Raw genomic sequence first — 25,038 nt, forward strand, 5'->3', positions numbered from 1 at the left:
ACGCGTGCGCACGATGGGGTGCCAGTGGCACACGTAGGTACACGCGCGGGGGTCCCCGTGATGCACGCGTGTGCGCGCACACGCACCCACGCCCTGGACATGGGGGGGACCCCGGCCCGGCTCGGGTTCCACCGGGATAATTATAGCACGGGGGGGGGCAGCGCAGTGGGGCTGCAGCGGAGATGCAGCGGGGCTGAAATGGCGCTGCAGTGGGGCTGCAGTGGAGATGCAGTGGAGATGCAGTGGGGCTGCAATGGGGCTGCAGTGGGGCTGCAGTGGAGATGCAGTGGGGCTGCAATGGGGCTGCAGCGGGGCTGCAGTGGAGATGCAGTGGAGATGCAGCGGGGCTGAAATGGGGCTGCAATGGGGCTGCAGTGAGGCTGCAGTGGGGCTGCAGTGGATCACTGCAGTGCAGTGGGGCAGCAGTGGGGCAGCCCCCCCCCCCGTTGGGTGCTGGGTGGGGGAGGGGGGTGCGCAGCCCCCCGGCCGCCCGGATCCCCCCCCCGGGGCTTGGGGGAGGGGCGGCACTGCAGCAGGGGGAGGGGCGGCTCCATGTGACCCCTCCCCCCTCCCCCCCCCAATTTAACCCTTCCCCCCCCGGTGTTTTCCAGACGCCGGAGCAGAAGCGACGCAGGACGGAGGCGAGAGCGGGTCCGGCCCTCTGTCCCCCCCCTCCCCCCATCCCCCCCTCCAGCCCCAGCCCTCCCCCTCCCCCCACCTCTCCATCCCTCCCATCCCCCCCATCGCCCCCCATTAGCCCCATCCTCCCCTCCTCCAGCCCTCCCCCTCCCCCCCATTGCCCCCCATGAGCCCCCATCCCCCCCCATCCCCCCCCGCCCCACCCTCGGGTACCACTTGCAATGGGGGGGGCAGGGGCGGAGGGGGGGCCCTGTGGGGCAGGGCTCTATAGGGCTGGGTCTATAGGGGCTCGGGGGGTCACCCTGTGGATGTATAGGGGTTGGGGGGGATTCCCTATAGGGCAGGGCTCTGTGGGGCTGGGCGTATAGGAGATGGGGGGGTGTCTCCCTAGGGATGTATAGGGGATGGGGTCTCCCTATGGGGCAGGGTCTATAGGGGCTGGGGGGTCTCCCTAGGGATGTAGAGGGGACGATGGGGTTCTCGGGGCGGGGGGGGGTGTGTGCTCTGGGTGTTCCTATAGGGCAGGTGTCTGTGGGGCTGGGTCTATAGGGGATGGGGGGGGCTCTCCCTGTGGATGTATAGGGGATGGGAGGGGTCCCCTATAGGGCAGGGCTCTATGGCTGTGGGTCTGTAGGGGCTGGGGGTCCCCCTAGGGATGTATAGGGGATGATGGGGTCCTTCTGTGGGGCTGGGCTCCATGGGGCTGGCTGTGTAGGGGATGGGCGTCTCCCTGTGGATGTATAGGGGATGGGGGGGTCTCTCCCTGTGGGGCAGGTCCTATGGGGCTGGATGTATAGGTGCTGGGCATCTCCCTATGGCTGTATAGGGGCCGGGTGTCCCTATGGGGCAGGGCCCTATGGGACTGGGTGTGTAGAGGGTGGGCATCTCCCTACAGGGATATGTAGAGGGGCCTGGGGGGGTCTCCTTGTGGGGCTGGGCTCCGTGGGGCTGGCTGTGTAGGGGATGGGTGTCTCCCTATGGATGTATGGGGGGGGTCTCCCGATGGGGCAGGGTTCTACGGGGCCAGTCCCATAGGAGACTCCCTATAGGGCCAGATCTATAGGGCTGGGGGGGTCCCTATGGGGTGGGGCTCACACACACGCACTCGCAGGCACCGTTACACGCGTGTGCCCCCCCCGACCCCTGGCGCACACGCTTGCACACACGTGTGCCCCCCCCGCCCCCGGCAGTTTCCGCCCGGGGATTTATGGGGCTATTTCGGGAGCTGCCACCTGCCCCGGCCCCACAGCTGCCCGGGAAGGGGGGGCCCTACGGATTGATGGGGGGGGGGGACGGCTACCCAGCACCCAGCCCAGGGCACCCCACGGCCACAAACCTGCCCCAAGTGGAGCCCATAGCCCTGCCCCATAGCCCTGCCCCATAGCTCTGCCCCACAGCCGTGGTTCTGCCCCATAGCCCTGCCCCATGGCCGTGACTCTGCCCCACAGCTGCGGCCAAGCCACCGGCAGGGACAGAGGGACCATGGGGCCGGGCAGGGGGGCACTGGGGGGCACTGGGGATGCTGGGACCCAGACGTCCGGGGACCCCGCCCGGCCGCCGGCAGCCAATAACAGGACGGTGATGGCACCCATGGGTGGGGGGTCCCGCTGCACTGGGGGGGGGGGCATAGAACTGGGGGTCCGCCAGCACCGGGGGGGTGTCCCACAGCACAGAGGGGGCCCATTGCACCAGGGTCCTCCCTAGCCCCACAGATGCCCCCCAGCCCCCTGGGTCCCATTGGACCCGGGTGCCCCCCATCACCCAGATGTCCCCCCCATCTCCCATCACCCCCGGGTGGCCCCACCCCCCACCACCCCAAGGGGGTCCGTTCCCCAACCCCCCAACTCCGTCTCTCTCCGCAGCCTCCTGCACCATGGGGGGCCGGGCGTCCCCGGCGTTCCCGGTTCTCCTCCTCTTTCTTCTCCCCACCGTCCCGGCCAACGCCGACGAGCTGGTGGTCCCCACCGCCAGCGGTCCGGTGAGAGGTATCCGTCTACCGGCCGGCACCGACCACGTCATCGCCTTTTTGGGGATCCCTTATGCCGAACCCCCGTTGGGTCATCTTCGTTTCCAACCCCCTCGTCCGGCAAGATCTTGGCGCGGGGTGTTGGATGCTTCTTCCTACCGTCACGCTTGTTACCAGGCGGTGGACACCATGTTCCCCGGTTTTGGCGGTTCCGAGATGTGGAACCCCAACCGGGAGATGAGCGAAGATTGTCTCTACCTCAACATTTGGGTACCGGCTCCTCGACCTCCCACCGCCGTCCCCGTCTTGGTTTGGATCTACGGCGGTGGCTTCTACAGCGGAGCCGCCTCCTTGGACGTCTACGACGGACGCTACCTCGCCGCCGCCGAAGGGGTGGTGGTGGTCTCCATGAACTACCGGGTCGGCGCTTTGGGGTTCTTGGCTTTACCGGGACACCCGGAAGCGCCGGGTAACGTCGGGTTGTTGGATCAACGGTTGGCTTTGAGATGGGTTCAAAGCAACATCGGCGCCTTCGGTGGAGACGCCGGCGCCGTCACCCTCTTTGGGGAAAGCGCCGGTGCCGCCTCCGTCGGTTTGCACTTGTTGTCCGCCACCAGCCGTCCCCTCTTTCGCCGAGCCGTCCTACAAAGCGGGTCCCCCAACGGTCCTTGGGCCACCGTGGGGGCGGCGGAGGGACGACGGCGAGCGGCCACCTTGGGCAAACTGGTGGGATGCGGTGGCAGCAGCGGCGGCACCATCGCCAACGAGACGGAGCTGTTAGGTTGTCTCCGAGGCAAGACGCCGCCGGAGCTGGTAGAGCAAGAGGCGGCAGTGTTGCCTCAACAAGGGGTCTTCCGCTTCGCCTTCGTGCCGGTGGTGGACGGAGACTTCTTGGTGGACACCCCCGAAGCCTTGCTGGGGGCCAGCGGTCGCCCCGAGGCCGAGGTGCTTCTGGGAGCCGTCCAAGACGAAGGCACCTACTTCTTGGTCTACGGGGTGCCGGGTTTCGGGAAAGATAACGAGAGTTTAATTAGCCGGGAGGAGTTTTTGGGGGGGGTGAGGTTGGGGGTGCCCCAAGCCAACGAGCTGGCGGCGGAGGCGGTGGTCTTGCAGTACACCGACTGGTTGGACCAAGATAACCCCGTGAAGAACCGGGAGGCGTTGGACGACATCGTGGGGGACCACAACGTGGTGTGTCCCCTGATGCACTTCGCCCAGCGGTGGGCGGAGCGGGGCGGGACGGTCTTCGCTTACCTCTTCGACCATCGAGCGTCCAACCTGCTGTGGCCGCCTTGGATGGGGGTCCCTCACGGCTACGAGATCGAGTTCGTCTTCGGGCAACCCCTCAACCCCAGCCTCAACTACACGGCCGAGGAGGAGCAGCTCAGCCGCAGGATCATGCGCTACTGGGGCAACTTTGCGCGCACCGGGTAGGTGCCACGGGGGCTGGTGGGTAGAAGACGTGGATGGAGGGATGAAGATGCACCTACGTAGGTGTTGAAGGGTTGGCTGGGTGGATGGAGAAAGGCCTACGGAGATGGTTTAAGGGTTGGGCGGATGGATGGATGAAGAGAAGTCTACGTAAATGTTGAAGGGTTGGGTGGATGGGTAGATGGATGAAGATGCACCTACGTAGGTGGTTGAAGGATTGGGTGGATGGATGGAGAAAATAATCCTACGTAGATGGCTGACTGAAAGCTTGGGTGGGTGGATGGATGGAGAGATGGACGGAGGGATGAAGATTTGCCTACGTAGATGTTGAAGGGTTGGGTGGATGGATGGATGGATGAAGATGTGCCTGTGTAGCTGGTTGAAGGGTTGGGTGGAGGGATGGAAGGAGGAAGATAAGCCTACGTAGATGTTGAAGAGTTGGATGGATGGATGGATGGATGGATGGAGGATGGAGGATGAAGATAAGCCTGTAGATGGTTGATTGAAGGGTTGGGTGGATGGAGAGATAAGCCTACGTGGATGGGTGGAGGTAGGGATGGAGGGTAGAAGGCACAGACGGAGGGAGGGGTGGAGGGGTGAAGAAAAGTCTGCGTAGGTGGTTGATTGAAGGGTTGGGTGGACGGAGGGATGAAGATACGCCTACGTAGATGTCGAGGGGTTGGGTGGGTGGACGGAGGGATGAAGGTAAGTCTACGTAGATGTCGAAGGGTTGGGTGGGTGCGTGGCTGCATGAAGATGCACCTACGGAGACGGATGGGTGGAGCGATGGAGGGTAGACAACAAGGATGGACGAAGATAAGCCGACCTAGATGGAGGGATGGGACGGGATAGGACGGGACAGGATGGGACGGGACGGGATGGGGCGGGACGGGTGGGTGTCGAGGCCACGCTGAGGCCGTCGCCGCAGGGACCCCAACGAGCCGTCGGAGCGGGAGCGGCGCTGGCCGTCGTACACGGCGTCGGGGCAGCGCTACGCCCGCCTCAACGCCCGGCCCTTGGCCGTGGCCCACGGCCTCCGCGCCCAGGCCTGCGCTTTCTGGACACGCTTCCTCCCCAAACTGCTCAACGTCACCGGTGAGGGGGGACACGGGGACACGAGGGGGGGACACGGGGACAGGGTACCGGGGAGGTGACGCCGGGGATGACGGGGGACGTGGGGAGGTGGCACCGGGGTTGTGGGGGACATGGGGAGGGGACATCAGGGATGTGGGGGACACACACGTGGCGCTGGGGGTCCCGGTCTCAGTTTTGGGGACACAGGGTCAATTTTGGGGTGCCAGGGGGGTGGGTGGCATCTTTTGGGGGGGGGGTGGTCTCCCCACCTTGGCTGTAGCCCCATGGAGGAGCTGGTGCACCAGGGAAGGTTTGGTTTGGGGAGGGTTTGGGGGTGACGGTGTCGGTTTTGGGGTGTCCCCCCCCCCTCACTGAGCCCGTGGGGGCCAGGCCCGATGGAGGAGGCGGAGCGGCAATGGCGGTTGGAGTTTCACCGCTGGAGCTCCTACATGATGCGCTGGAAGAGCCAGTTCGAGCACTACAGCCGGCAAGAGCGCTGCCACCAGCTCTGACCGCACCGGCACTGCCATCGGCACCGGCACCCCAACACAGCCCAACGTGCCCCAACACAACCCAGCGCACCCCAACAGCCCAATGCACCCCACCACAGCCCAACACAACCCAACACGCCCCAACACAACCCAACCCAAGGGAGCCCCATCGGTATCGGTAACCCCGCTGTGTTGGCACCGGCGTCGGCATTGGCACCCCAACCCAACCCAACGCACCTCAACACAACCCAACCCAACATACCCCAACCCAACGCACCCCAACCCAACGCACCCCAACCCAACCCAACGCACCTCAACACAACCCAACACACCCCAACCCAACCCAACGCTCCTCAACGCACCCCAACCCAACGCACCCCAACACGCCCCAACCCAATGCACCTCAACACGCCCCAACCCAACGCACCCCAAGAAGCCCCCACGGGTATCGGTAGCCCCACTGCGTTGCCATCAGCACTGGCGCCTCCACCGTAGCCGCAGCGGCACGGCACCGCGCGGGAACGGGCGCCGGCAACCATCGGCGTCGGGTTTGGCATCCCAACGCATCAGCGCTGGCATCCCAATGCGCCGGCGTCGCCGGTACCGCCCCGGCATCGGCGCTGGCACCACACCGACATTGCCGTCGGTGCTGGCGTCCCACTGTGCCACGCTGCACCCACGCCAGCACCCATACCGGTGTTGGCGTGGGCCCCCCCCCCCCGGACTCGGCCAGCCCCAACCGCAGCCATGTGTCCCCCCGCCCCCACCTCAAGCAGAACCAAAGCCCCGGCACAGCCCCCCGACACCCCCCCGACACCCCCCACCCCCCCAGACCTCCCCTGCACCCGCAGACACCCCCTCTGCACCCCCCACCCGCATATGGGCCCCCCAAAGCCCCCCCCACCTCTGTACCCCCAGATGCCCCCCCACCCCGTACAGCCCCCCAAATCCCCATACACCCCCTTGTAGCCCCCTACAGCCCCTCCTGCACCCCCAAATACCCTCCGCACCCCCCAACACAGAGCCCCCCCAAACCCTCCTGCACCCCCCACCCCAAAAAGTTCCCCCCAAATCCCCCTGCACCCCCAGCCCCCCCATAGAGCCCCCCCAAATCCCCCTGCAGCCCCCAGGGCCCCCCCACCCCATAGAGCCCCCCCCCAAACCCTCCTGCACCCCCCAGGGAACCCCAACAGCCCTCCCCAAATCTCTGCACCCCCAAACTCATCCATCACCCCCCCCGTCCCTGCACCCCATAAAGCCCCCCAAAACTCTCCTGCAACCCCCCCAAAATTGGGGGAGATCACTGTGCCCCCCTTACCCGGTGTCACCCCAATAAAGGCTCGAACCCAGCACCCTGGCTTTGGGGGGGGGGGGGGGCAAACGACCCATGGGGGGATCCCCAAATCTGAGGGCCCCCCCCCAGTACCCAGGGGATTGGGGGGGGGGGACATGGGGGGGGGGAGGGACACCAGTTTGGGGGTGACATGGGGAGGGGGGGCACTGGGGACACTGGTTTGGGGGGACAAGGGCCACTGAGGGTTGTGTCCCCCCCCCAAGAGGGTGACAGCCCCCCCCCCCAAGACAGTGGCAGGACACAGTGAAACCGAAACGCCAGGGGGGGACCCCGACCTTTTAATTGGGGGGGGGGGTGTGATGAGGGGGGGTGTTCTCTGCTGCCCCCCCCATAGCACCCCATGGGGACCCTGTCACCCCATGGGGGGGTCCCTTGGAAGGGGGAGTGAGAGGTCCTCAAAGGGGTGGGGGGGTCACCGAGGGGCTTTGGGGGACCCCAAAACAGTGGGGGGCTCCCACGGGGGGAGGTCCCTAAGGGAGTGGGGGGGGTGGTCCCAGAGGGGTCTGCGGGCGTCCCCAGGGGAGACTGGGGGGGGCTTTGGGGGACCCCAAAGGGATCAGGGGGGCTCTGGGGGACCCCAAAATGGGGAGGGATCAGGGGGACCCCAAGGGGGGGTTGGCTGGGCTATGGGGGACCCCAAAATGGGGCGGGGGGCTCTGGGGGTAGGGGAGGTCTGCACATGGTTTGGGGTGGGCTCTAGGGGAGCGGGGGGGTCCCCAAAGGGGGCTGGGGGGGCTCTAGGGGACCCAAAAGGGGTGGGGGTTCCCCAGAGGGGTATGGGGGGGGTTTAGGGGACCCCAAAGGAGTTGGGGGGGGTCCCCAGGGGAGTCTGGGGGGGCTGTAGGGGACCCCTAAGGGGTAGGGGGTCCCCAAAAGGGTCTAGGGTGTGCCAAAGGAGTTGGGGGGTCCCCAGGGGGGTCTGGGGGAAGCCCAGGAAGGACTGTGGGGGTCTGGGGGGCCCTGGGAAGACCCCAGGAAGTTTAGGGGGGGCCCAGGGGGCTTGGGGGGGGGTCAGCGGGAGAGCAGAGGCCGGTCTCCGGGGGGGCCGAGCGTCCCCGAGTCGAGGTTCAAGCTGTCTGGAAAGAGGGAGAAAGGTGACGAGGGGTCCCCCAGTGCCCCCCCCCCCAAAATTTTGGGCTCCCCCTCAAGATTCTGGGGACCCCCAAGATCTTGGGGAACGCCCCCCCCAGCCCCCCGTACCCTGGTCGAAGTTGAGCTTCTTGGCAGGGGGGGTCTCGCCGAGCCCCTCGATGTCCACGAGGTCCCCGGTGGCTTCGGCGTCACTCAGGGTGACATCTTGGGGGGGGACACACACAAAAAGGGGGGGTCAGGGTGGAGGGGGGACCCCAAGAAGGTTGGGGGGACCCCCAGGGAGAAAAGGGGGGGGCGGGGAGGAGTGGGGGACCCTGGGGGGGGACAGGGGGGACCCCAGAGGGGACAAGGGGACCCTGGGGGTGGGGGGGGCTCAGGGGGTCCCCAACAATAAAAAGGGGGTTCAGGGAGGAGATGGGGACCCTGGGGGGGTCAGGGGGACCCTAGGGGGATGTGGGGACCCTGGGGGGGGGACAGACTCAGGGGGACCCCCAAATTAAAAGGGGGGGGTAGAGGGAGGAGATGGAGACCCCAGGAAGAAAGAAAAGGGGGGGACGAGCAGCGGTGACACCCCCAAATCCCCTTACCTGCAACTTTCTGCTTCTTCCCGGGAGGACCGGGTGGGTCATGGGGTGTCCCCGGGGGGGCCCCAACTTGGGGTGTCCCCCCCCCGCCTCCTTTCCGGGGTCCTTTTTTGGGGGAGTCGGCAGGGAGGGGAACACCGCTGTCCTCGTAGGCTTTGCGCTTGGCCGTCGCTTTGATCTGAGCCCTAAAAAAAAATATAAAATTGGGGGTGGGGGGGAGATTTTGAGAGATTTGGCGCGCAGAGGAGAGATTTTTGGGGGGGGGAACCCCAAAAAAACCATCGCCCCCCTCCCTTACACCGTGCGGTCCTTGATGAGGGCGCTGATGCGGTTCAGGTCCTCCCCGAAGCGTTTCACCGCTGCCCGGAGCAGCTCCAGCTCCGGCTCCGTCCATTTGGCTCTGGGGGGGTTGGGGTTTTTTTTTTGGGGGGGGTTTAAGAGGGGAGTCCCTGACCCTATAGAGCTCCCCTTCCACCGCTATGGCTCGCCTTCCCGGGGGGTTTGGGGGTCTATAGTACCCCCACAGCGATGGGGGAGGGCGTGGGAAAGCTCGTTTTTGGGGTCTCGTTAGCTCGGCCCCACGGGTCGGAATTGCTGGTGTCGGGGTCAGCAGGGAGCCCGAGGGGTCCTGTGGGGACCCCCGACCCCGTAGGGGACCCCAACGCGCCCCATAGGGACCCTGGGACCCCACAGGGAGCCCCACAGACCCCTGTAGGGACCTTGGGACCCCATAAGGACCCCGGGAGCCTACAGGGAACCCAAAACACTCTATTGGGACCCCCAGACCCCCCCCGGGACCCCCCAAACCCCGCTCATCCGGCCGGGGAGGAGTCGGAGCTGGGGTGCAGCTGGATGGGCAGCTGCCCCAGAGGGACCCCGAAACACCCCATAGGGGCCCCAAAACAACCTATAAGGACCCCTGAAGCCCTATAGGGACCCCCAGGACCCCCCCCAAGCCCCCCTCCCAATCGGGCAGGAGTCGGAGCTGGGGTGCAGCTGCATGGTCAGCTCCCTCATAGGGACCCCAAAACACCCCATAGGGACCCCCCAAGCCCCATAGGGACCCCCTGCCCCCCCCCCGGTCCCCCCCCAGCCCCCCAAACCCCGCTCACCCGGCCGGGGAGGAGTCGGACACGGGGTGCAGCTGCATGGTCAGCTCCCCCAGTTTGGTGAAGGCTGCGCCCGCCGCCGAGAAGATCTCGCCCACCTGCGGGGACCCACAGCCTGACGGCACCGGCACCGGCACCAACACCGGCACTGGGACCAGCACTGGCACCGGGACCAGCACCGGGACTGGGACCAGCACTGGCACCGGGACTGGCACCAACACCGGCACTGGGACCAGCAACGGCACCAGCACTGGCACCAACACCGGCACTGGGACCAGCACCCAGGACCAGCATCGACGCTGGCACCAGCAGACGGCACCAGCACCGGCAGTGGCACACAGCACCCAGGACCAGCATCGGGACCAGCACCGACACCAGCGCTGGGACAGCATCAGCACCAGCACCGTACTGGGACCGTGCTGGGGTTGGCACCATACCAGGACCAGCACCATACTGGGACAGTGCTGGGATCGGCACTGGCACCAGCACCGGGACTGGCACCACGCTGGGACCAGAACTGGGACTGGAATCCAAATGGGGATGGGGACTGGGACCAGGACCTGAACTGGGACCAGAACTGGGACCCGGACTAGTTTCCAGACCAGGACCCAGACTGGGACCAGTACTGGGACCAGAACCCCTTCACTGGGACTGGAACTGGGATCCAGACCTGATCTGGGACCAGAACTAGAACTGGGAGCCGCACTGGGACCAGTACCACCCCACCGGGACCAGAACCGGGAGCCAGACTGGTTTCCAGGCCAGGACCCGGACTGGGACCAGAACCCCCCCTCACTGGGACCAGAACTGGGACTGGAACTGGGATCCAGATCTGATGTGGGACCAGAACCAGAACTGGGAGCCGGACTGGAATCAGTACCACCCCACCAGGACCTGAACTGGGGCCCAAACTGGGACCAGGACCCCCCCACTGGGACCACACCTGGGCCCGGAACCCCCCGCTGGGGGCAGGGACCGACCCGGACCCCCATTGGGACCGGACCCGCCCCCCCCGGACCCGAACCGGAAGTGAGCCCCTCACCAGTACCGGACACTCCCCCCCCCCCCCCGAGGCCCAACCGTTCCCGGAAGCGACCGGAACCCCCCACCCCCCCCAAAAACCCACCTTCGTGGACGCTGACGTCATCGCCCCCCGCCCCGGCCCCTCCGGCCGCCGCCGCCTCCGCTCCGGCTCCTCTATGGTCGCGGCCCGGCGGGACGCTCTGCCCCGCGCGCCTCTATGGTGCCGCCGGCCGCGCTCGCTCCCCTCAAGCCCCGCCCAAACCCCGCCTCCCCTCAAGCCCCGCCCCCACACTCGTACTTCCGCCTAGCGCGCCCCTCCCGCGCTGCTCTACCCCTTCCTCTCGCTGACCTTAACCCTTTCCCCGCCAGCGCACTCCCCCCCCCAAAAAAGGGGGGTCCCACCCCCCGAAAAAAGGACGCCCCCCCCCACAAACCACCATAACGGGGTAGGGATCAACACGTTTTATTGGGGTGACTGGTCCATAGTGGTCTGCGTTGCTACGGGGAGAGAAGAGCTGGTCCTCCACACCTGGTTTTGGGGGTTGGGGAGGGTTTTGGGGAGGGTTTTAGGGGTTCCCCTCCCCCTTTAAATTTTTTGGGGGGGAGGGGGGGAAGTCCCTAAATTTTCAGGGTGTCCTTAACGGACCATGTACTCCTTGCGCTTGTTGAGGCGACCCTGGCAGAGGGAGAAGCCCCCCAGGAGGGCGTAGAGCCCGGCGGCGATGAAGCAGTTGTAGCTGACCTGTTCGTAAAGGCGATAGATCCGCTCCGGGCCACTGGTTTTTTGCGGGGGGGAGTAAAAAAAAAAAAAAAGGGGGGTCAAAAGGGTTGGGGGGGTATTTGGGGTGCTGATCCCCCACAACCCCCCCCCCCACAACCCCCAGACTCACTCTTTAAAGTCTTCCTCAGTGAAGGGGACGTCCTCAATGAGGACGGCGGAGTGGACGTTGAAGAAGATGCCCAGGAGGACCTGGGGAAAAAGGGGGGGGGGTAATTTTTTTTGGGGGGGTGAGGTGTGGGGTGTGGAGACCCCCCCTGGGGTGCAGGCAGGGCTGCCCACCCCCCCTTTCTCCCTGCCTTCACCCTGCCTGTGCTTGTCACGAGGGGGGGGGTGGTGGGGTGGTGGTGTGATGGGGACAGGGTGACGCAGGGGCACCTGAGGGGAAGTGGGTGCTGGGGGAGGCGGGGGGGGGGGGGGAATTGGGGGAAAGGGGGGGGTTGTGCTCCCTTCCCCCCCCTTTCTGTGGGGCTGCAGCCCCCCCCCAAGTCTGAGCTGCCCCATACATAGGGCCCCCAGCCCCCCTCCAGCCCCACAGAACCCCCCCCTCAGTCCCAGCCCCACACAAACCCACTCAGCCCCACCAGGCTCCCCCCCAGCCCCACAGGACCTCCTTCCCCCCCTGCTCCCCCCCAGCCCTCCAGCGCCTCAGCCCCACAGGACGCCCCCCCCCAGACCCACAGGGATCCCCTTCAGCCTAACTGCGACCCCTCTGAGCCCCACAGGATCCACCCCCAGACCCACAGCGACTCTCTCAGCCCCACAGGATTGCCCCCCAGACCCACAGGACCCCTCTCAGCCCCACCGGGACCCCTCCGCAGGGCCTCTCTTCAGCCCTACAAAGTCTCTGCCTCACAGGGACCCCTCTCAGCCCCACAGGATCCCCCTTCATCCCCACAAGACACCCCCCCAGACCCACAGGGACCCTCTCAGCCCCACAGGATCCCCCCCCAGACTCACAGGACACCTCCCCCAGAGCCTCTGACCCACAGGACCCCTCTCAGCCCCACCGAGACCCCTCTTCAGCCCCACAAGACACCCGCCCAGAGCCTCTGCCCCACAGGGACCCCCTTCAGCCCCACCGTGCCCCCCCAGTGCCTCCCTCCAGCCCCACAGGACCTCCGCCCCACAAGAACACCCCCCCCACGCCCCTCACCAGCATGACGACGCCCCAGGCGCTGAGGACGAGGCCGCAGGCCGCCATCTTAGGCCCGCAGCAGAGCAGCGAGGCCATGGCGGCCGCTCGGCCCGGCGGCGGGGAGCAGACTGAGAAGCTCCGCCCCCTCCGTGCGTGGCTACGCCCCCGTGCGTGACCACGCCTCCTGACATCCGACCACGCCCCCCCGGCTGGGCCCGGCTGCGCGGCGCGGACTGAGAGGCTCCGCCCCCTCCATGCGCGACCACGCCTCCTGGTCTCTCTGGCCACGCCCCCCGCCTCGCCTCAGGGCGCTACCACGGCACACTCGGGGCGGGGGGGGGGGCGGGGAGCGAAGCGCTCGTTGGTTGGTGGTGCTGCCGTCGCCGCGGGGAGGGGGCGGGGCCGGCTCATTAGCCACGCCCCCCGCCTTCCCGCGGCCCACGTGGGTCCCTGCCTGTCCCTGTCCCTGCCTGCACCTCCCTGTCCTGTGTCCCCCTGTCCCCACGTCCCCTGCCTGTCCCTGCCACTCCTGTCCCTGCCTGTCCCGGTGTCCCCTGCCTGTCCCTGTCCCGTGTCTCCCCCCCCCCCCCCCCCGTCCCGTCCCGGTCTGCGTCGTCCCGTCCATTCCTCCTCCCCCCTCCCCTAAAACGTCTGACACGTCACACGTGACGTCACACGTGCCGCTGAGTCACGGCTGGCATCGGGGGGGGGGGGGGAGTGGGGGGGTGTCCCCCCTCCCCCACCGGCCGCAGGCGGGGCCAAGGGAGCGCTGGCCCTTTAATTTGCCCCTCCCCCCCCGGGTCACATTGAGGGACGTGACATTTGGGAGCTAAAAATAGCCCCTTCACGCGCCCTCCCCTCCCCCACCCCTTCCCCAAGCCCCGCCCCCAGGGGGTGGGGGGAGGGGCAGGACGTCAGCAAGCCCCTTCCCCCCCCCGAGGCAAAAACCGGCCCCAAAAAGGGGGGGGAGGGGCGGGGTCACCTGAGGACAAGGGGGTGGGACCCAGGTGCCCCTCACCCCCCGGCCTCCCAGCATCGCCCCTCCCCCACCCCGCATACCCCCCCCCCCAGCGACTGGGCGTGTCCCAAGGAGGGGGGGAGGCGAAGGGTGTGTCCGAGTGGGCGTGGCCCCGCCCGGGCCCCGCCCCCGGGACCCCCCGGGACCCGCCACCTGCCCCGCGCGCCCCCCACTCCCGCCGCCGCCGCCGCCGCCGCCGCTCCCGCCCCGCCGCTGGGGGGCGCCAGAGCACCTGCCCCGGCCCCGCCCCACAGCTGCCCCCCCGCGACCCCTAACTGACCCCCACTGACCTCCCTGACCCCCCCGCCCCACAACTCCCCCCCACAACTCCCCCCCACCGCCCCCCGCCCCATAACTGCCCCACAACTACCCCCCCGCTGACCCCCAACTGCCCCCCGTAACCCCCCCACTGCCCCCCCCAACTGCCCCCATAACCCCCCTCACCCCCTAACTGCCCCCCCTCCACCCCAACTCCCCCATAACTACCCCCCCTGCCCCATAACTTTCCCCCCCCCCCCGGGAATCACCCCGGGGGGGCCACAGTGCCGGGCACTGCCCACCCCCCCCGGTATTTAATTGCCCCCCCCATTAATTGATTACCCCCCCCGGGTAATTAGTTGCCCCCCCGTCCCAATGCCCAGCGGGTTCCAGCAGATCCAGGAGGAGGAGGAGGTACAGGGGGGTAATTTTTAGGGGGGGTAATTTGGGGGGGGTCACTTGGGGGTCCTGGGGGGGAGGGCAAATGGGGAGGGCACTTGGGGGTCCTGGGGGAGGAATGGGGGGGGCATCTGAGGGGACCCAAGCGGCCGGGCCCCCCCTCCCCTGACCCCCCCCGGTGTCCGGGCATTTTCCCAAATAAGGGGAATTTTCCGCGACGTCGGGGCCGACCCGGGGGGGGGCACGAAATCGGTGGCGAGAGGGCACCCAGAGACCCCCCACCCCCCCCAAGACCCCCCCACCCCTCCAAAAAAACTCCCCCCCCCCTCCAAAGAGGACCCAGGCGTCCTGGGCCACCCCCGCAGTGGAGCCAGGTTGGGGGGGGTGTTATGGGGGGGGCACCCCAAAACGCCTGCGTCCCCTGGGGGGGGGGACAGGGTGGGGGGGGTGCGCTGACCCGGCTGTGTGGGTCCCTGATCCCCCCCCAACACCTGGGGGTCCCCCACCCCCCCGACTTCCCCATCCTCCCCCCGGGGGTCCCCCCCCCAGACACTTGGGGGTCCCCCCCCCGGCTGACCCCCCCCCTTGTAGGAGGAGGAGGCGGGGACCCCGCGGGGGGGGGCCGTGACCCCCACCCTGGCCCTCGCCGTCTTCGCCGCCACCCTCGGCTCCTTCCAGTTCGGCTACAACATCGGCGTCATCAACGCCCCCCAGAAGGTACCGGGGGGGCGACACCTGGGTGCCCCCCCCGTGGCACCCGAGACCCCCCTCTGGGCACCCAGGAACTCCCAAGGATGCCTTGGTCTCTTCCCCGCGGCACCCAAGACCCCCCCAAGACACCTGGGTCCCCCCCCATGGCACCCGGGAACCCCCCCGGCACCCAGCACATCCACCGGGCACCCAAGACCCCCCCTGGGCACCCAAGATCCCCTCCCCCCGGGTGACCGGGTCCCTTCCCTGGGGACCCAACACCCTCCCCAGACACCTGGGTCCCCCCCCAGGACACCCACGACCCCCCCCAGTCACCTAGGACCCCTGGGTGGGTGGGTGGGTGCCCCACAGATGGGTCACCTTTGGGCGGTTGCCCCCCCCTTGATATCCCATGGGTGGGTGGGCGCCCCCATAGATGGGCGCCCCCCACGGTGCGGGTGGGGTGCGTGGGGGGGTTGCACACGGTGGGTGGGTGCCCCCCCCCAAGGACGGGTGCCCCCCCGCGGCAGGTGCTGGAGGGGGAGTACAACGCGACGTGGACGCGGCGCTGGGGCTCCGTCCCCCCCCCGGCCACCGTCTCGGCCCTCTGGGCCCTCTCGGTCGCCATCTTCTCCGTGGGGGGCATGGCCGCCGCCCTGGCCGTGGGCGAGATGGCCGACCGCCTCGGCAGGTGGGCGGGGCTTGGGCCGGAGGGGGCGGGGCTTAGAGGGGAGGGGCTTAGAGGGGAGGGGCCGTGGGGGGCGACACGGCTGTCGGCCAGGGCGCGGGGGAGATGGCCGACAGCCTGGGTGGGTGGGCGGGGCTTATTCTAAGGGAGGTGGGGTTTGGGGCGGGGTCAAGGGGGGCGTGGCATCGAGGGGAGGAGCGTAGAGGCTGGGGGTGGGGCCTCGAGGGGGAGGAGCATGGAGGGGCAGGGCTCCAGGGGTGGGAACAGAGTTGTGGGTGGGGGCTGAGGGGGGCGGGGCTTCTGAGGCAGAGCCTCGAAGGGGTGGAGCTTCGAGGGGCGGGGCATCTGAGGAGGACCCTCGAAGGGGTGGAGCTTCAAGGGGGCAGGGCCACGGAGAGGGGTTGGTCATAGCCAGGCTGGGGCGTGGTTAAGACATGGGGATGGGCGTGGCTCGGGAAGGGTGTGGCCCATGAATGGGCGTGGGTTTTGGAGAGGGGCATGTCCAAGGGGCATGCATGCCCCTTTAAAGGGTGGGGCCGGTGGGGGCATGGCCTAGGGCAGGGTGTGGCCGGAGGGGCGTGACCATTTAAGGGATGTGGCTAGTGGAGGGAGGCGTGGCTTCGGGACGGGGCGTGGCCAGGAAAAGGGCAGGCTTGTGGGTGGGTGTGTCTAAATGAGGGGGCGTGGCTCACCAGCCCGTGGCCCCACCCCTTTCCCTCAGGAAAGGTGCCCTACTGGCCAGCAACGGGCTGGCGGTGGTGGGCGGGGCCCTGATGGGCGGGGCCAAGCTGGGCCCCTCCTACATCCTCATCATCATCGGCCGCTTCGTCATCGGCGCCTACTCAGGTACCGCCCCCTTAAAGGGGCAACGTCCCCTCCCGGGTGGCCCCTGCTCTGTGTGGGCGTGGCTATGGGGAGGGGGTGGGTGTGGTCAGGCGGGAGGGCGTGGCCTCTCTGACACCGCCCCCTCCCCGCAGGCCTGGCCTCGGGATTGGTCCCCATGTACGTGGGGGAGATCGCCCCCACCCGCCTGCGGGGGGCCCTGGGGACCCTCCACCAGCTGGGCATCGTCCTCGGCATCCTGGGGGCGCAGGTGGGGGGCACTGGGGGGGCAGGGGGGGATTGGGGGTCTTGGAGGGGATTTGAGGGGGATTTGGTGGGCTGGGGGGGGTCTTGGGGGGATTGGGAGACTTGGGGGGTCCTGGGGGGGGTCCTGGGGGTCCAAGGTGGGGATTGGGGGGGCTGCGGGGGGTCTTAGGGGGGATTGGGAGACTTGGGGGGGGGTCCTGGGGGTCCAAGGTGGGGATTGGGGGGGCTGCGGGGGGTCTTACGGGGGGATTGGGAGACTTGGGGGGGGGTCCTGGGGGTCCAAGGGTGGGGATTGGGGGGGCTGCAGGGGTCTTGGGGGGGATTTGGGGGTCTTGGGGAGGAATGGGGGGGGCTAGGGGGGGATTTGGGGGAGATCAAGTGGGCTGGGGCGGGTCTTGGGGGGGATTTGGGGTCCTAGGGGAAAATTGGGGGGTTCAGGGGGGGATTTGGGGGTCCTGGAGGGGGTCTCTGGGGTGCCTGGGGGGGTCCCTGGTGGAACCCGGGGGGGGGTATCAGGGGGCCCCGGGGAGGGCGAGGCGTGCCACGGGACGACGTCGCCCCCCCGAGTCGCGGCGTCTCGCCCCACCGCGGCGTCTCGCCCCCGCAGGTGCTGGGGCTGGGGGCGGTGCTGGGGACGGAGGGGGCGTGGCCGGCGCTGCTGGGGGCGGGGCTCCTGCCGGCCGCCCTCCAGCTCCTGCTGCTGCCCCTCTGCCCCGAGAGCCCCCGGTACCTGCTGGCCGGGGGGCAGCGCGCCCGCGCCCGCCGCGGTGAGCCTTCGGCCTCGCGACACCCCTCCTCCTCCTCCTCGTCCTCGTCGCCTCCGTCGTCCGCAGCCGTCCCCGCGCTCGTCCTCCTCCTCCTCACCTCCGTCTTCCTCCTCCTCACCTCCGTCTTCCTCCTCACCTCCGTCTTCCTCTGCCGTCCCCGCGCTCGTCCTCCTTCTCCTCCTCACCTCCGTCTTCCTCTGCCCTCCCCTTCCTCCTCTTCCTTACCTTCCTCCCCACCTCCATCTTCCTCGGCCATCCCCAGACTCTTCCTCCTCCTCACCTTCATCTTCCTCAGCCTCCTCCACCCCCTTCCTCCTCCTCACCTTCGTCTTTCTCACGCATGCCCGCACTCTCCCTCCTTCTCGTCTTCGTCTCCCTCCATCTTCTTCCTCCCCCGCCCCCTGATTCTTCCTCCTCACCTTCCTCCTCCTCCCCCCGCCCCTTTGCGGGGCGCTGGCCCCGCCCCCACCCCCCTCTAACACCTCCCCTCCCCCCTCCCAGGACTGGCACGGCTGGTGGGGGCGGAGTCGGTGGAGGCGGGGCTTGAGGAGCTGGAGGCGGAGCTTCAGGGCCCCGCCCAGAGGGTGGGGCTTCTCCAGCTGTGCCGCACCCCCTGCTACCGGCAGCCGCTGCTGGTCACCCTGGTCCTGCAGCTCGCCCAGCAGCTCTCGGGCATCAACGCGGTGAGGGCGGGGCCGGGGGCGTGGTCAGAAGGGGCGTGGCCTCGAGGGGGAGGGGCCACCAGGGGCAGGGCCAATCGGGAGGGGCTGCTGGTGACTGTGGCCCTGCAGCTCCTGGGTATGAATATGGGGAGGGTGGGGCTTAGGCAGGCGTGGTCGAAGGGGGCGTGGCCTCGAGGGGCAGGGCTCGAGGGGGAGGGGCTGTTGGTGGTTGTCACCACCCCCCCCCCGCTCTCAGGCATCAGTGGGGTGTGGGCGTGGGCTGAGTGGGCGTGGGCTCCAGTGGGCAGGACCCTGGGCGTGGCTTCTGCTGGGCGTGGCTTCGGGCAGGGCTGCTAGTGGCCTTGAGAACACAAGGGGGCAGGGCCCAGTGGGGCTGAGGGTGGGGCTTAATGGGGCGTGGCCGGCAGAGGGGGCGTGTCCTGACGCTGACCCCACCCACCCCCAGATCTTCTACTACTCGACGGCCATCTTTGAGGAGGCGGGGCTGGCCCAGCCCGCCTACGCCACCATCGGGACGGGCGTGATCAACGTGGCTGCCACCGCCCTGTCGGTGAGCCCCGCCCCCTGCCGACCACACCCACCCGGGTGTCACCCCTGGCAGGGGGGTCCCCACGTCCCCCCCCAAAGTGGTGGTGGGGGTCCCTGTGTCCCTATAGTGGGGGGGTCCCCATGTTCCCCCCCATAGTGGGGGGGTCCATGGGGGTGGTCCCCACGGTGGGTGGGGGGGTCCCCCCCGTGTCGTGGGGGGTCCCCGGGCCCATCCCCACGGCGTCCCCCCCCGCAGGTGGTGCTGGTGGAGCGGGCGGGGCGGCGGGTGCTGGAGCTGGTGGGGCTGCTGGGGATGATGGGCTGCGCCCTCACCCTCACCCTCGCCCTCAACCTCCAGGTGAGGGGAACCCCCCAGACCCCCCCTCTCTGCCCCCAAATCCCCCCCCACTGACCTGAGGTTTTCGGGGTGCCCCCCCGTGTCCCCCCTGAGCGGGGGGGGGGGGGGCTCTGAGCCTGGTCTCGGTCCTTCCCCCAAAAAAATTCCCCCCCCCGACCCCCAAATCTGCCCCCAACCCCCCCCACTCACCTGAGTTTTTTGGGGTGCCCCTCCTGTGTCCCCACAGAGTGGGGGGGGGCTCTGAGCCTGGTCTCAGTCCTCCTCCCCAAATCCCCCCTCTCCCCCAATTTCCCCCCTTTCTCCCCCCAAACACCCCTTCTGCCCCCCAAACCCCCCCCCCCCCCCCGAGCAGGTGCCCCCAGGCCTGGCCTCAATCCTTCAGCACCCCCAAATCCCCCCTCTCTTTCTCCCCCCAATCCCCCCCCCACTGACCTGAGGTTTCGGGGTGCCCCCCCCAGAGCGGGGGGGCCCCCCTGAGCCTGGCCTCGGTGCTGGCCTTCGTGGGTTTCTTCGAGGTGGGGCCGGGCCCCATCCCCTGGTTCGTGGGGGCCGAGCTGTTCGGGCAGGGCCCCCGCCCCTCCGCCATGGCGCTGGCCGCGCTGGCCAACTGGGCCGCCAACTTCCTCGTCGCCATGGCCTTCCCCGCCCTCCAGGTGGGCGGGGCTTGCACACGCGTGTGCGAGGGGACGGGGGGGGACGCGACAAGGGGGGGAGCAGGGAGGGAGGAGGGGTGGGGGGAGAGGGAGGGGGAAGACGGGCGTGCGAGGGAGCGGGCGTGCAAGGGAAGACGAGTGTGCAAGGGAAGACGAGTGTGCAAGGGAAGACGAGTGTGCAAGGGAAGACGAGTGTGCAAGGGGGGTGAGGGAAGTAAGGGAGGGAGGAGGGGGGAGTGGGAGAGGGAAGACGGGCGTGCGAGGGAGTGGGTGTGTGAGGGAAGACAGAGTGGGGGTGAGGGAAATGGGGGGGGTGAGGGAGGATGAGTGTGCAAGGCAGTGGGCGTGCAAGGGAAGATGGAGTGGGTGGGGGTGAGTGGGTGAGGGGTTGGGTGTGCGAGGGAAATGGGCGTGCAAGGGAAGACGGAGTGGGTGGGAGGTGAGGGAAACGAGGGAGAGAGGAGGGGTGGGCGTTGGGTGTGCAAGGGAAGACAGGCGTGTGAGGGAAGTGGGTGTGCAAGGGAAGACGGGGTGGGGGGGTGAGGGAAATACGGGAGGAAAGAGGGGGTGAGGAGGAGAGCGTGCAAGGGAAGGAGTGTGCAAGGAGGGATGGGGTGGGTGCGCAAGGGAAACGGGGGAGGGAGGAGGGTTGGGGGTGAGTGTGCGAGGGTGGGTGTGCGAGGGGGATTGGAGGTAGGTGTGCAAAGGGACACGGGGTGAGAGTGCGAGTGTGCAAGGGAAACGGGCGTGCAAGGGGGTGGGGGAGCAAAGGGGGGGGCAAGGAGGGGTGGGAGGGAGATGGGGGACACACATGGGGGCGCAGGGGGGGCCCCAAGACCCCGGGGTGGGCAGTGGGTGTGCAAGGGGGGGCATGAGTGTGCAAAGGGGGAGAAGGAACACAGGCCCCCCCCGAGTTTTGGGGTCCCCCCTGACCTTCCTCCCCCCCCCAGCGCGCCCTGGGCTCCTTCGTCTTCCTCCTTTTTGCGGGGTTCCTGGGGGTCTTCGCCCTCTTCACCTTCCTGCGGGTGCCCGAGACCCGGGGACGCCCCTTCACCCCGGGGGGGGGCCCTGCCCTGCCCCCCCCGCGCCCCCCCCGCCTCCTCCAGCCCCCCGAAAAAGCCTGCACCGAGCTCCAGTGCCTGGCGGGGGGCGAGGAGACCTGAAAAGGGGGGGGCCCCCTAAAAAAATAGGGAGGGGGTACAACAGGGGAAGAGGGGGGTCCCCCACCCCAATTTGGAGTCACCCCCCCACCCCAAGTGTTTTGGGGGGCCCTGAGTGGTTCGGGGGGGGGGGGTTGGGGTGGTCCCCTCCCCCCAATCATGGCTGCCTGTATATAAATGCTGAGTCCAACCCTTGGCTCCTGTTTGTCACTTGGGGGGGGGGGGGGGGGGCCACTGCAAAATGGGGGGGAGACCCCAAAATGGGAGGGGGCACCCTCCAAGACAGGGGGGAGGGCAAAAGGGGGGCACCCACAAAACCCTGAGGGGCTCCCCCGAAATGGAGGGACACCCCTAAAGGTGGGGGGTCCCCAAAACTCAAGCTCCCCCCCCCAAAAAAAAACCCACCCCCAGAGGCAGCTGGTAATGCTCAATCACCCTTTAATGTGGGGGGGGGACACAGACAAAATGGGGGGGCCCCGATACCAAGGGGGGCACCCCAATAGTGAGGGGAGTGTCCCCAAAATGGAGTCTCGGTGTCATGGCGCCAGTGGCTTGGTCGTCTGTGGGAGGGGAAATGAATTAGGGGGTCGGGGGGGGGCACCAAATCTAAGGACCCCCCCAAACCTTTGGGACCCCCCCTTAAAAAAAAAAGGGGGTACACTCACCTCTGGGACCTGATTTGGGGGGGGCACTGAGGCTGCCCCCCTTCCGCTGGGGCAGCTGGGAGGTCCTTGCTGGTCTCCGGCGCGCTAAGGGGGGCCTGGGGGGAACCCCAAAAATTAGGTGGGGGGGCAAAACATAGGGGGATCCCCCAATTTTGGGGGGGAGACACACCCCAAAGAGAATGGGGGGATAAGGGGGGGGGCAGGAAAGCAGTGTGCCCCAGTTTGACACCCCCAAGGTGCGGGGGGAGTTTTGGAGGGGTCCTATCCCCCCCAAAAATTTAAGGGATACCCTCAAAATTTTTAGGGGTGGGCATTTCTTACCTGGGGGGCAGGGGGCTGCTGGCGGCGGCGCTGGAAGAAGGGGCGGTTGCGGCGGCGTTGGGGTTCGGGTTGCCCCCCCTTTCCGGGGACCCCCCCTGTGTCACCGGCAGCTGGTAGGGGGGCAGTTGGCGGGGGGGCAGTTGGCTGGGGGCGGAAAGGCCTGGGGGGGGAGGAGGGGGGGGGTGAGCACCCCAAATATTAGGGGGTTACACCCCAAAATTACCCACCGGGGGGGCTCTGCCTTTTCGAGGGAGCTATACCCCAAAATTTCCCACCCTGGAGGGGCTCTGCCCCAAAATGGCCCACCCTGGAGGGGCCTGCACCCCAAAAATCAGTGGTCACCGAGGGGGGCTGCCCCCCCCAGCCCCCCCATTTCCCCCCCCCAGTACCTGCGGTAGCGGGGCCGGTAGCGGGGCCCGGGGGGGACCTCGACGGGGGTTGGCTGGGCGTCCCCTCGGGGCTGCGGCTGCCCCTGGGTGTCAGGGACCTGAGGGGGTGGTGACAATGAGGGGGGTGACAACAGGGGCACCCCCCCATCCCTGTGACCCCCCCATGTCCCTTTTCTCCCCCCCTTGTCTCCATCCCTGTCCCCCCCACCCCATCCCCATCTTGTCCCTGTGCCCCCCCGTGTCCCTCTGCCCCCCTCCGTGTCCCCACATCCCCCCTCGTGCCCTCCCATGTCCCCAAGCCCCCCCCCATGTCCCACCTCCTGCTCCTCGGGGGCTCGGGTCCGGCCCCCCCTCCTCCTGAAGAAGAACGGGGGGGGTCTCCTCCTCCTCGGTGGCGGGGGTGGGATTACCTTTCCCCCCCCCTCACCCTCAGTTTGGGGGAGCCCCTGAGTAGGGGGAAGGGCCGGGGGGGGGGCCGCAGTCCCCGTCCCCCCCCCTTGACGAAATGGGGGTCGAAACCGGCGGAATCGGCGACGATTTGGGGCATAACGACTGCCCCGCACCGGCCCCCCCCCGGGGCCCGTCACATTCGCTGCCTCCGGGCCCTGCAGGGACAACGAGGGGACATTTTAAGGGGGGGTGACACACAAATTTGCCCCCCCACCCCCAAATACCCTGCCCCAAATCACCTTCTCGCCCTCCACCACATCAAACTCGACGGTCTCGCCATCCCCCAGGCTGCGCAGGAACTTGCGGGGGTTGTTTTTCTTGATGGCTGTCTGGAGATTATTTTTTTGGGGGGGCCCCCCCAAAAATATTTAGGAGGGTGTGGGGAGGTCAGGGGGGTTACAGCCCCCCACACTCCCCTTTTGTTACAGTGTGGGCTGGGGTCTGGGGGGGTTTACCTGGTGAACAAAGACATCCTCCTGCGTGTCATTCCTGGGGAGCCCCCCCACCAAAAAAAAAAGGGGGTCAGTGGGGTGAGGGGCTTTGGGGGACCCCCCATCTCATATCCAGCCCCCCCACCTCCCCAAATCCCACCTGCTTTTGGGATGGGGCCCATAAGGATGAATCCCACACACACCATAGCAGGACCCCCCTAAAGATCCCCCTGCCAAAATTCCTGGGGGACCCCAACCGTCAAGCGGGGGACCCCAAAAAGTCCCCCCGCCAATTTTGTGCCCCCCCCCCCCCCCCCGGTTTTACCTGTTAATGAAGCCATAGCCATTGCGGACATTGAACCATTTGACAGTGCCCAGAATGTGGGTAGCTGGAAGGGGAAGGTGGTGGTGGTGGATATTTTGGGGTGAAACCCTCCAAATTTAGGTATGGCCCCTCCCAAATCTCCCCCACCCACTTTAAGCCCCCAAGAGGGAGGGGATCCCCCCCCCCAAGGATGGCCCAAGCATCCCACAAGCCCCCCAACAGAGGGGGACCCCCAAAAAGAGGTGGGGAGCACACTAGACGCCCCCCAGCTCTACACCCCCCACCCAGAGGGGGAGGAGACTAAACAGCTGTCAGTCAAGAGTCCTGCTGGGGGGCCTTTGAGCCCCTCAGCTGTCAATCACCAGCCCCAGGGGGGGTCCCAGAGCCCCTCAGACCCCCCAGCTGTCAATCAACAGCCTCAGGGTGGGGGGCAGAAAGCTCCTCAGAGCCCTCAGCTGTCAATCAACAGCCCCGGGGGAGCCCTAGAGCCCCTCAGACCCCCCAGCTGTCAAACACCAGACCTGGGGGGGGCTCCCAGGCCCCCCCCCTATCAGTCAAGAACCCCCAGGGGGGCCTAAGCCAACACTAGAGCCCCCCAGCTACCAACACACAACCCCAGTGGGGGTCCCAGGGACCCCCTTAGCCCCTCACCAGCCCAGGGTGGGGAGAGGGACTCCTCAAGCCCCTCAGCATCCCCCCCACCCCCATCCCAACCACCCCCCCCGGGTGGGTGTGGAGTGGGGGCTCACCGAGCACCCTCTTGGCCGCTGGCACCACAGTAGCTCCTGAGGGGGGGGCGGCCGCCTCGGGGTGCTCTGAGGGAGGTGGTGGTGGGGCGGGGGGGGCCAGGGCTCCTGAGGGAAGAACCGGGGTTCCTGAGGGGGGGGCGGCCTCGGCCGTGCTTGAATCGCCACCGGTGGCTTCGGCAGCGTTGAGGGGACCCTGCGGGCTCTGCATGGCCGGGGATGGACCGGGGGGAAGCCGGGACCGGGACGCGGCTCCGTCCCCGCCGCCGCCGCCGCCGCTTTTGTGAGGGAGCCGCCGCCGAGGCCCCGCCCACTCCGCCAACGACCGCCCTGGCCCCGCCCATTCCGTTTCGCGCCTTCTCTCCCCATTGGCGAAACGGCGGCACCGCCCCGACGCCCATTGGGCCGGCGCCTCGTGGCCGGCACGCGGCCGGCCGCCTCCACGTGAGAAAGGAGAGGGGAGGGGGGGGAGGAGGAGGTGGGCGGGAGGGCGACGCACGCGCAGGAGGCGCGGCGGAGGCGGGCGGCGCATGCGCGGAGGGGCCCGGCGGACGCGGCCATTAAAACCCGAGGGGGCGCGCTGTCGTCACCGGCTTAATTTGCGTAGATTCGCGTAACGCCCGGGGGAGGGGGAGACCCGTGGCGAGTCTCGCCCTCCCCCTTCGTTAGCGTCGTGAAGCTCATTTGCAGAAGCGCCGGCCGGCGGAGCGCCGCGGTTGCCGTGGCAACGCTCCCCCGCCC

General features: G+C 68.1%; 5 protein-coding genes across 8 annotated transcripts; 2 read left to right on the plus strand and 3 right to left on the minus strand.

The window, feature by feature from the left end:
- Positions 1-591: 591 nt before the first annotated feature.
- Positions 592-5,885, plus strand: ACHE (acetylcholinesterase (Yt blood group)). The gene is made up of 4 exons (XM_075042249.1): positions 592-651; positions 2,502-4,035; positions 4,965-5,131; positions 5,501-5,885. Exons 2-4 carry the CDS (start codon positions 2,513-2,515, stop codon positions 5,620-5,622), a joined length of 1,812 nt encoding a protein of 603 aa, XP_074898350.1. The 5' UTR covers positions 592-651; positions 2,502-2,512; the 3' UTR covers positions 5,623-5,885.
- A 1,336-nt stretch (positions 5,886-7,221) lies between these two features.
- BACC1 (BPTF associated chromatin complex component 1) lies at positions 7,222-11,014 on the minus strand. 3 transcript variants are annotated; one of them, XM_075042267.1, is made up of 6 exons: positions 10,867-11,014; positions 9,744-9,838; positions 8,930-9,031; positions 8,635-8,816; positions 8,156-8,251; positions 7,223-8,031 (listed from the first exon to the last, which is right to left on the minus strand). In XM_075042267.1, exons 1-6 carry the CDS (start codon positions 10,885-10,887, stop codon positions 7,967-7,969), a joined length of 561 nt encoding a protein of 186 aa, XP_074898368.1. In that variant the 5' UTR covers positions 10,888-11,014; the 3' UTR covers positions 7,223-7,966. The 3 variants fall into 3 exon arrangements, with proteins under 3 accessions (XP_074898371.1, XP_074898368.1, XP_074898370.1); XM_075042269.1 differs by having other exon boundaries at positions 7,224-8,027; XM_075042270.1 differs by lacking the exon at positions 8,930-9,031 and having other exon boundaries at positions 7,222-8,031.
- Positions 11,015-11,210: 196 nt separating this feature from the next.
- RNASEK (ribonuclease K) lies at positions 11,211-12,854 on the minus strand. The gene is made up of 3 exons (XM_075042274.1): positions 12,698-12,854; positions 11,654-11,733; positions 11,211-11,539 (listed from the first exon to the last, which is right to left on the minus strand). Exons 1-3 carry the CDS (start codon positions 12,773-12,775, stop codon positions 11,401-11,403), a joined length of 297 nt encoding a protein of 98 aa, XP_074898375.1. The 5' UTR covers positions 12,776-12,854; the 3' UTR covers positions 11,211-11,400.
- Positions 12,855-14,239: 1,385 nt separating this feature from the next.
- SLC2A4 (solute carrier family 2 member 4) lies at positions 14,240-21,161 on the plus strand. Of its 2 annotated transcripts, none has more exons than XM_075042251.1 (11): positions 14,240-14,369; positions 14,946-15,071; positions 15,575-15,735; positions 16,454-16,578; positions 16,710-16,825; positions 17,429-17,588; positions 18,090-18,271; positions 18,717-18,821; positions 19,056-19,157; positions 19,616-19,810; positions 20,761-21,161. In XM_075042251.1, exons 1-11 carry the CDS (start codon positions 14,331-14,333, stop codon positions 20,971-20,973), a joined length of 1,524 nt encoding a protein of 507 aa, XP_074898352.1. In that variant the 5' UTR covers positions 14,240-14,330; the 3' UTR covers positions 20,974-21,161. The 2 variants fall into 2 exon arrangements, with proteins under 2 accessions (XP_074898352.1, XP_074898353.1); XM_075042252.1 differs by having other exon boundaries at positions 14,316-14,369; positions 14,949-15,071.
- A 236-nt stretch (positions 21,162-21,397) lies between these two features.
- YBX2 (Y-box binding protein 2) lies at positions 21,398-25,030 on the minus strand. Its single transcript, XM_075042253.1, has 9 exons — positions 24,301-25,030; positions 23,552-23,615; positions 23,251-23,284; positions 23,035-23,124; positions 22,663-22,950; positions 22,346-22,443; positions 21,957-22,116; positions 21,636-21,730; positions 21,398-21,530 (listed from the first exon to the last, which is right to left on the minus strand). The coding sequence occupies exons 1-9, from the start codon at positions 24,827-24,829 to the stop codon at positions 21,398-21,400; spliced, it is 1,491 nt and encodes a 496-aa protein (XP_074898354.1). The 5' UTR covers positions 24,830-25,030.
- Positions 25,031-25,038: the final 8 nt, after the last annotated feature.

Source organism: Buteo buteo, chromosome 12, assembly GCF_964188355.1.
Source record: "Buteo buteo chromosome 12, bButBut1.hap1.1, whole genome shotgun sequence".
In the NCBI taxonomy this organism is placed as follows: Eukaryota; Metazoa; Chordata; class Aves; order Accipitriformes; family Accipitridae; genus Buteo; species Buteo buteo.

What these genes read in the sequence shown, in the direction of transcription:
- ACHE (XM_075042249.1), top strand. Translation starts at nt 2,513, where the DNA reads ATGGGGGGCCGGGCGTCCCCGGCGTTCCCGGTTCTCCTCCTCTTTCTT. An exon ending in GGCAACTTTGCGCGCACCGG is followed by an intron (nt 4,036 to 4,964) that starts GTAGGTGCCACG and finishes CCGTCGCCGCAG; the next exon opens with GGACCCCAACGAGCCGTCGG. An exon ending in CAAACTGCTCAACGTCACCG is followed by an intron (nt 5,132 to 5,500) that starts GTGAGGGGGGAC and finishes CGTGGGGGCCAG; the next exon opens with GCCCGATGGAGGAGGCGGAG.
- BACC1 (XM_075042267.1), bottom strand. Translation starts at nt 10,887, where the DNA reads ATGACGTCAGCGTCCACGAAG. An exon ending in CTCATCAAGGACCGCACGGT is followed by an intron (nt 8,817 to 8,929) that starts GTAAGGGAGGGG and finishes ATTTTTTTTTAG; the next exon opens with GGCTCAGATCAAAGCGACGG. An exon ending in GAAGCTCAACTTCGACCAGG is followed by an intron (nt 8,032 to 8,155) that starts GTACGGGGGGCT and finishes CCCTCTTTCCAG; the next exon opens with ACAGCTTGAACCTCGACTCG.
- RNASEK (XM_075042274.1), bottom strand. Translation starts at nt 12,775, where the DNA reads ATGGCCTCGCTGCTCTGCTGCGGGCCTAAGATGGCGGCCTGCGGCCTC. An exon ending in CCTGGGGCGTCGTCATGCTG is followed by an intron (nt 11,734 to 12,697) that starts GTGAGGGGCGTG and finishes CTTTTTCCCCAG; the next exon opens with GTCCTCCTGGGCATCTTCTT. An exon ending in ACTGAGGAAGACTTTAAAGA is followed by an intron (nt 11,540 to 11,653) that starts GTGAGTCTGGGG and finishes GCAAAAAACCAG; the next exon opens with TGGCCCGGAGCGGATCTATC.
- SLC2A4 (XM_075042251.1), top strand. Translation starts at nt 14,331, where the DNA reads ATGCCCAGCGGGTTCCAGCAGATCCAGGAGGAGGAGGAG. An exon ending in AGATCCAGGAGGAGGAGGAG is followed by an intron (nt 14,370 to 14,945) that starts GTACAGGGGGGT and finishes CCCCCCTTGTAG; the next exon opens with GAGGAGGAGGCGGGGACCCC. An exon ending in TGGCTGCCACCGCCCTGTCG is followed by an intron (nt 18,822 to 19,055) that starts GTGAGCCCCGCC and finishes CCCCCCCCGCAG; the next exon opens with GTGGTGCTGGTGGAGCGGGC.
- YBX2 (XM_075042253.1), bottom strand. Translation starts at nt 24,829, where the DNA reads ATGCGCCGCCCGCCTCCGCCGCGCCTCCTGCGCGTGCGTCGCCCTCCC. An exon ending in GAGCCCCCGAGGAGCAGGAG is followed by an intron (nt 22,444 to 22,662) that starts GTGGGACATGGG and finishes CCACCCCCTCAG; the next exon opens with GTCCCTGACACCCAGGGGCA. An exon ending in TACCGGCCCCGCTACCGCAG is followed by an intron (nt 22,117 to 22,345) that starts GTACTGGGGGGG and finishes CTCCCCCCCCAG; the next exon opens with GCCTTTCCGCCCCCAGCCAA.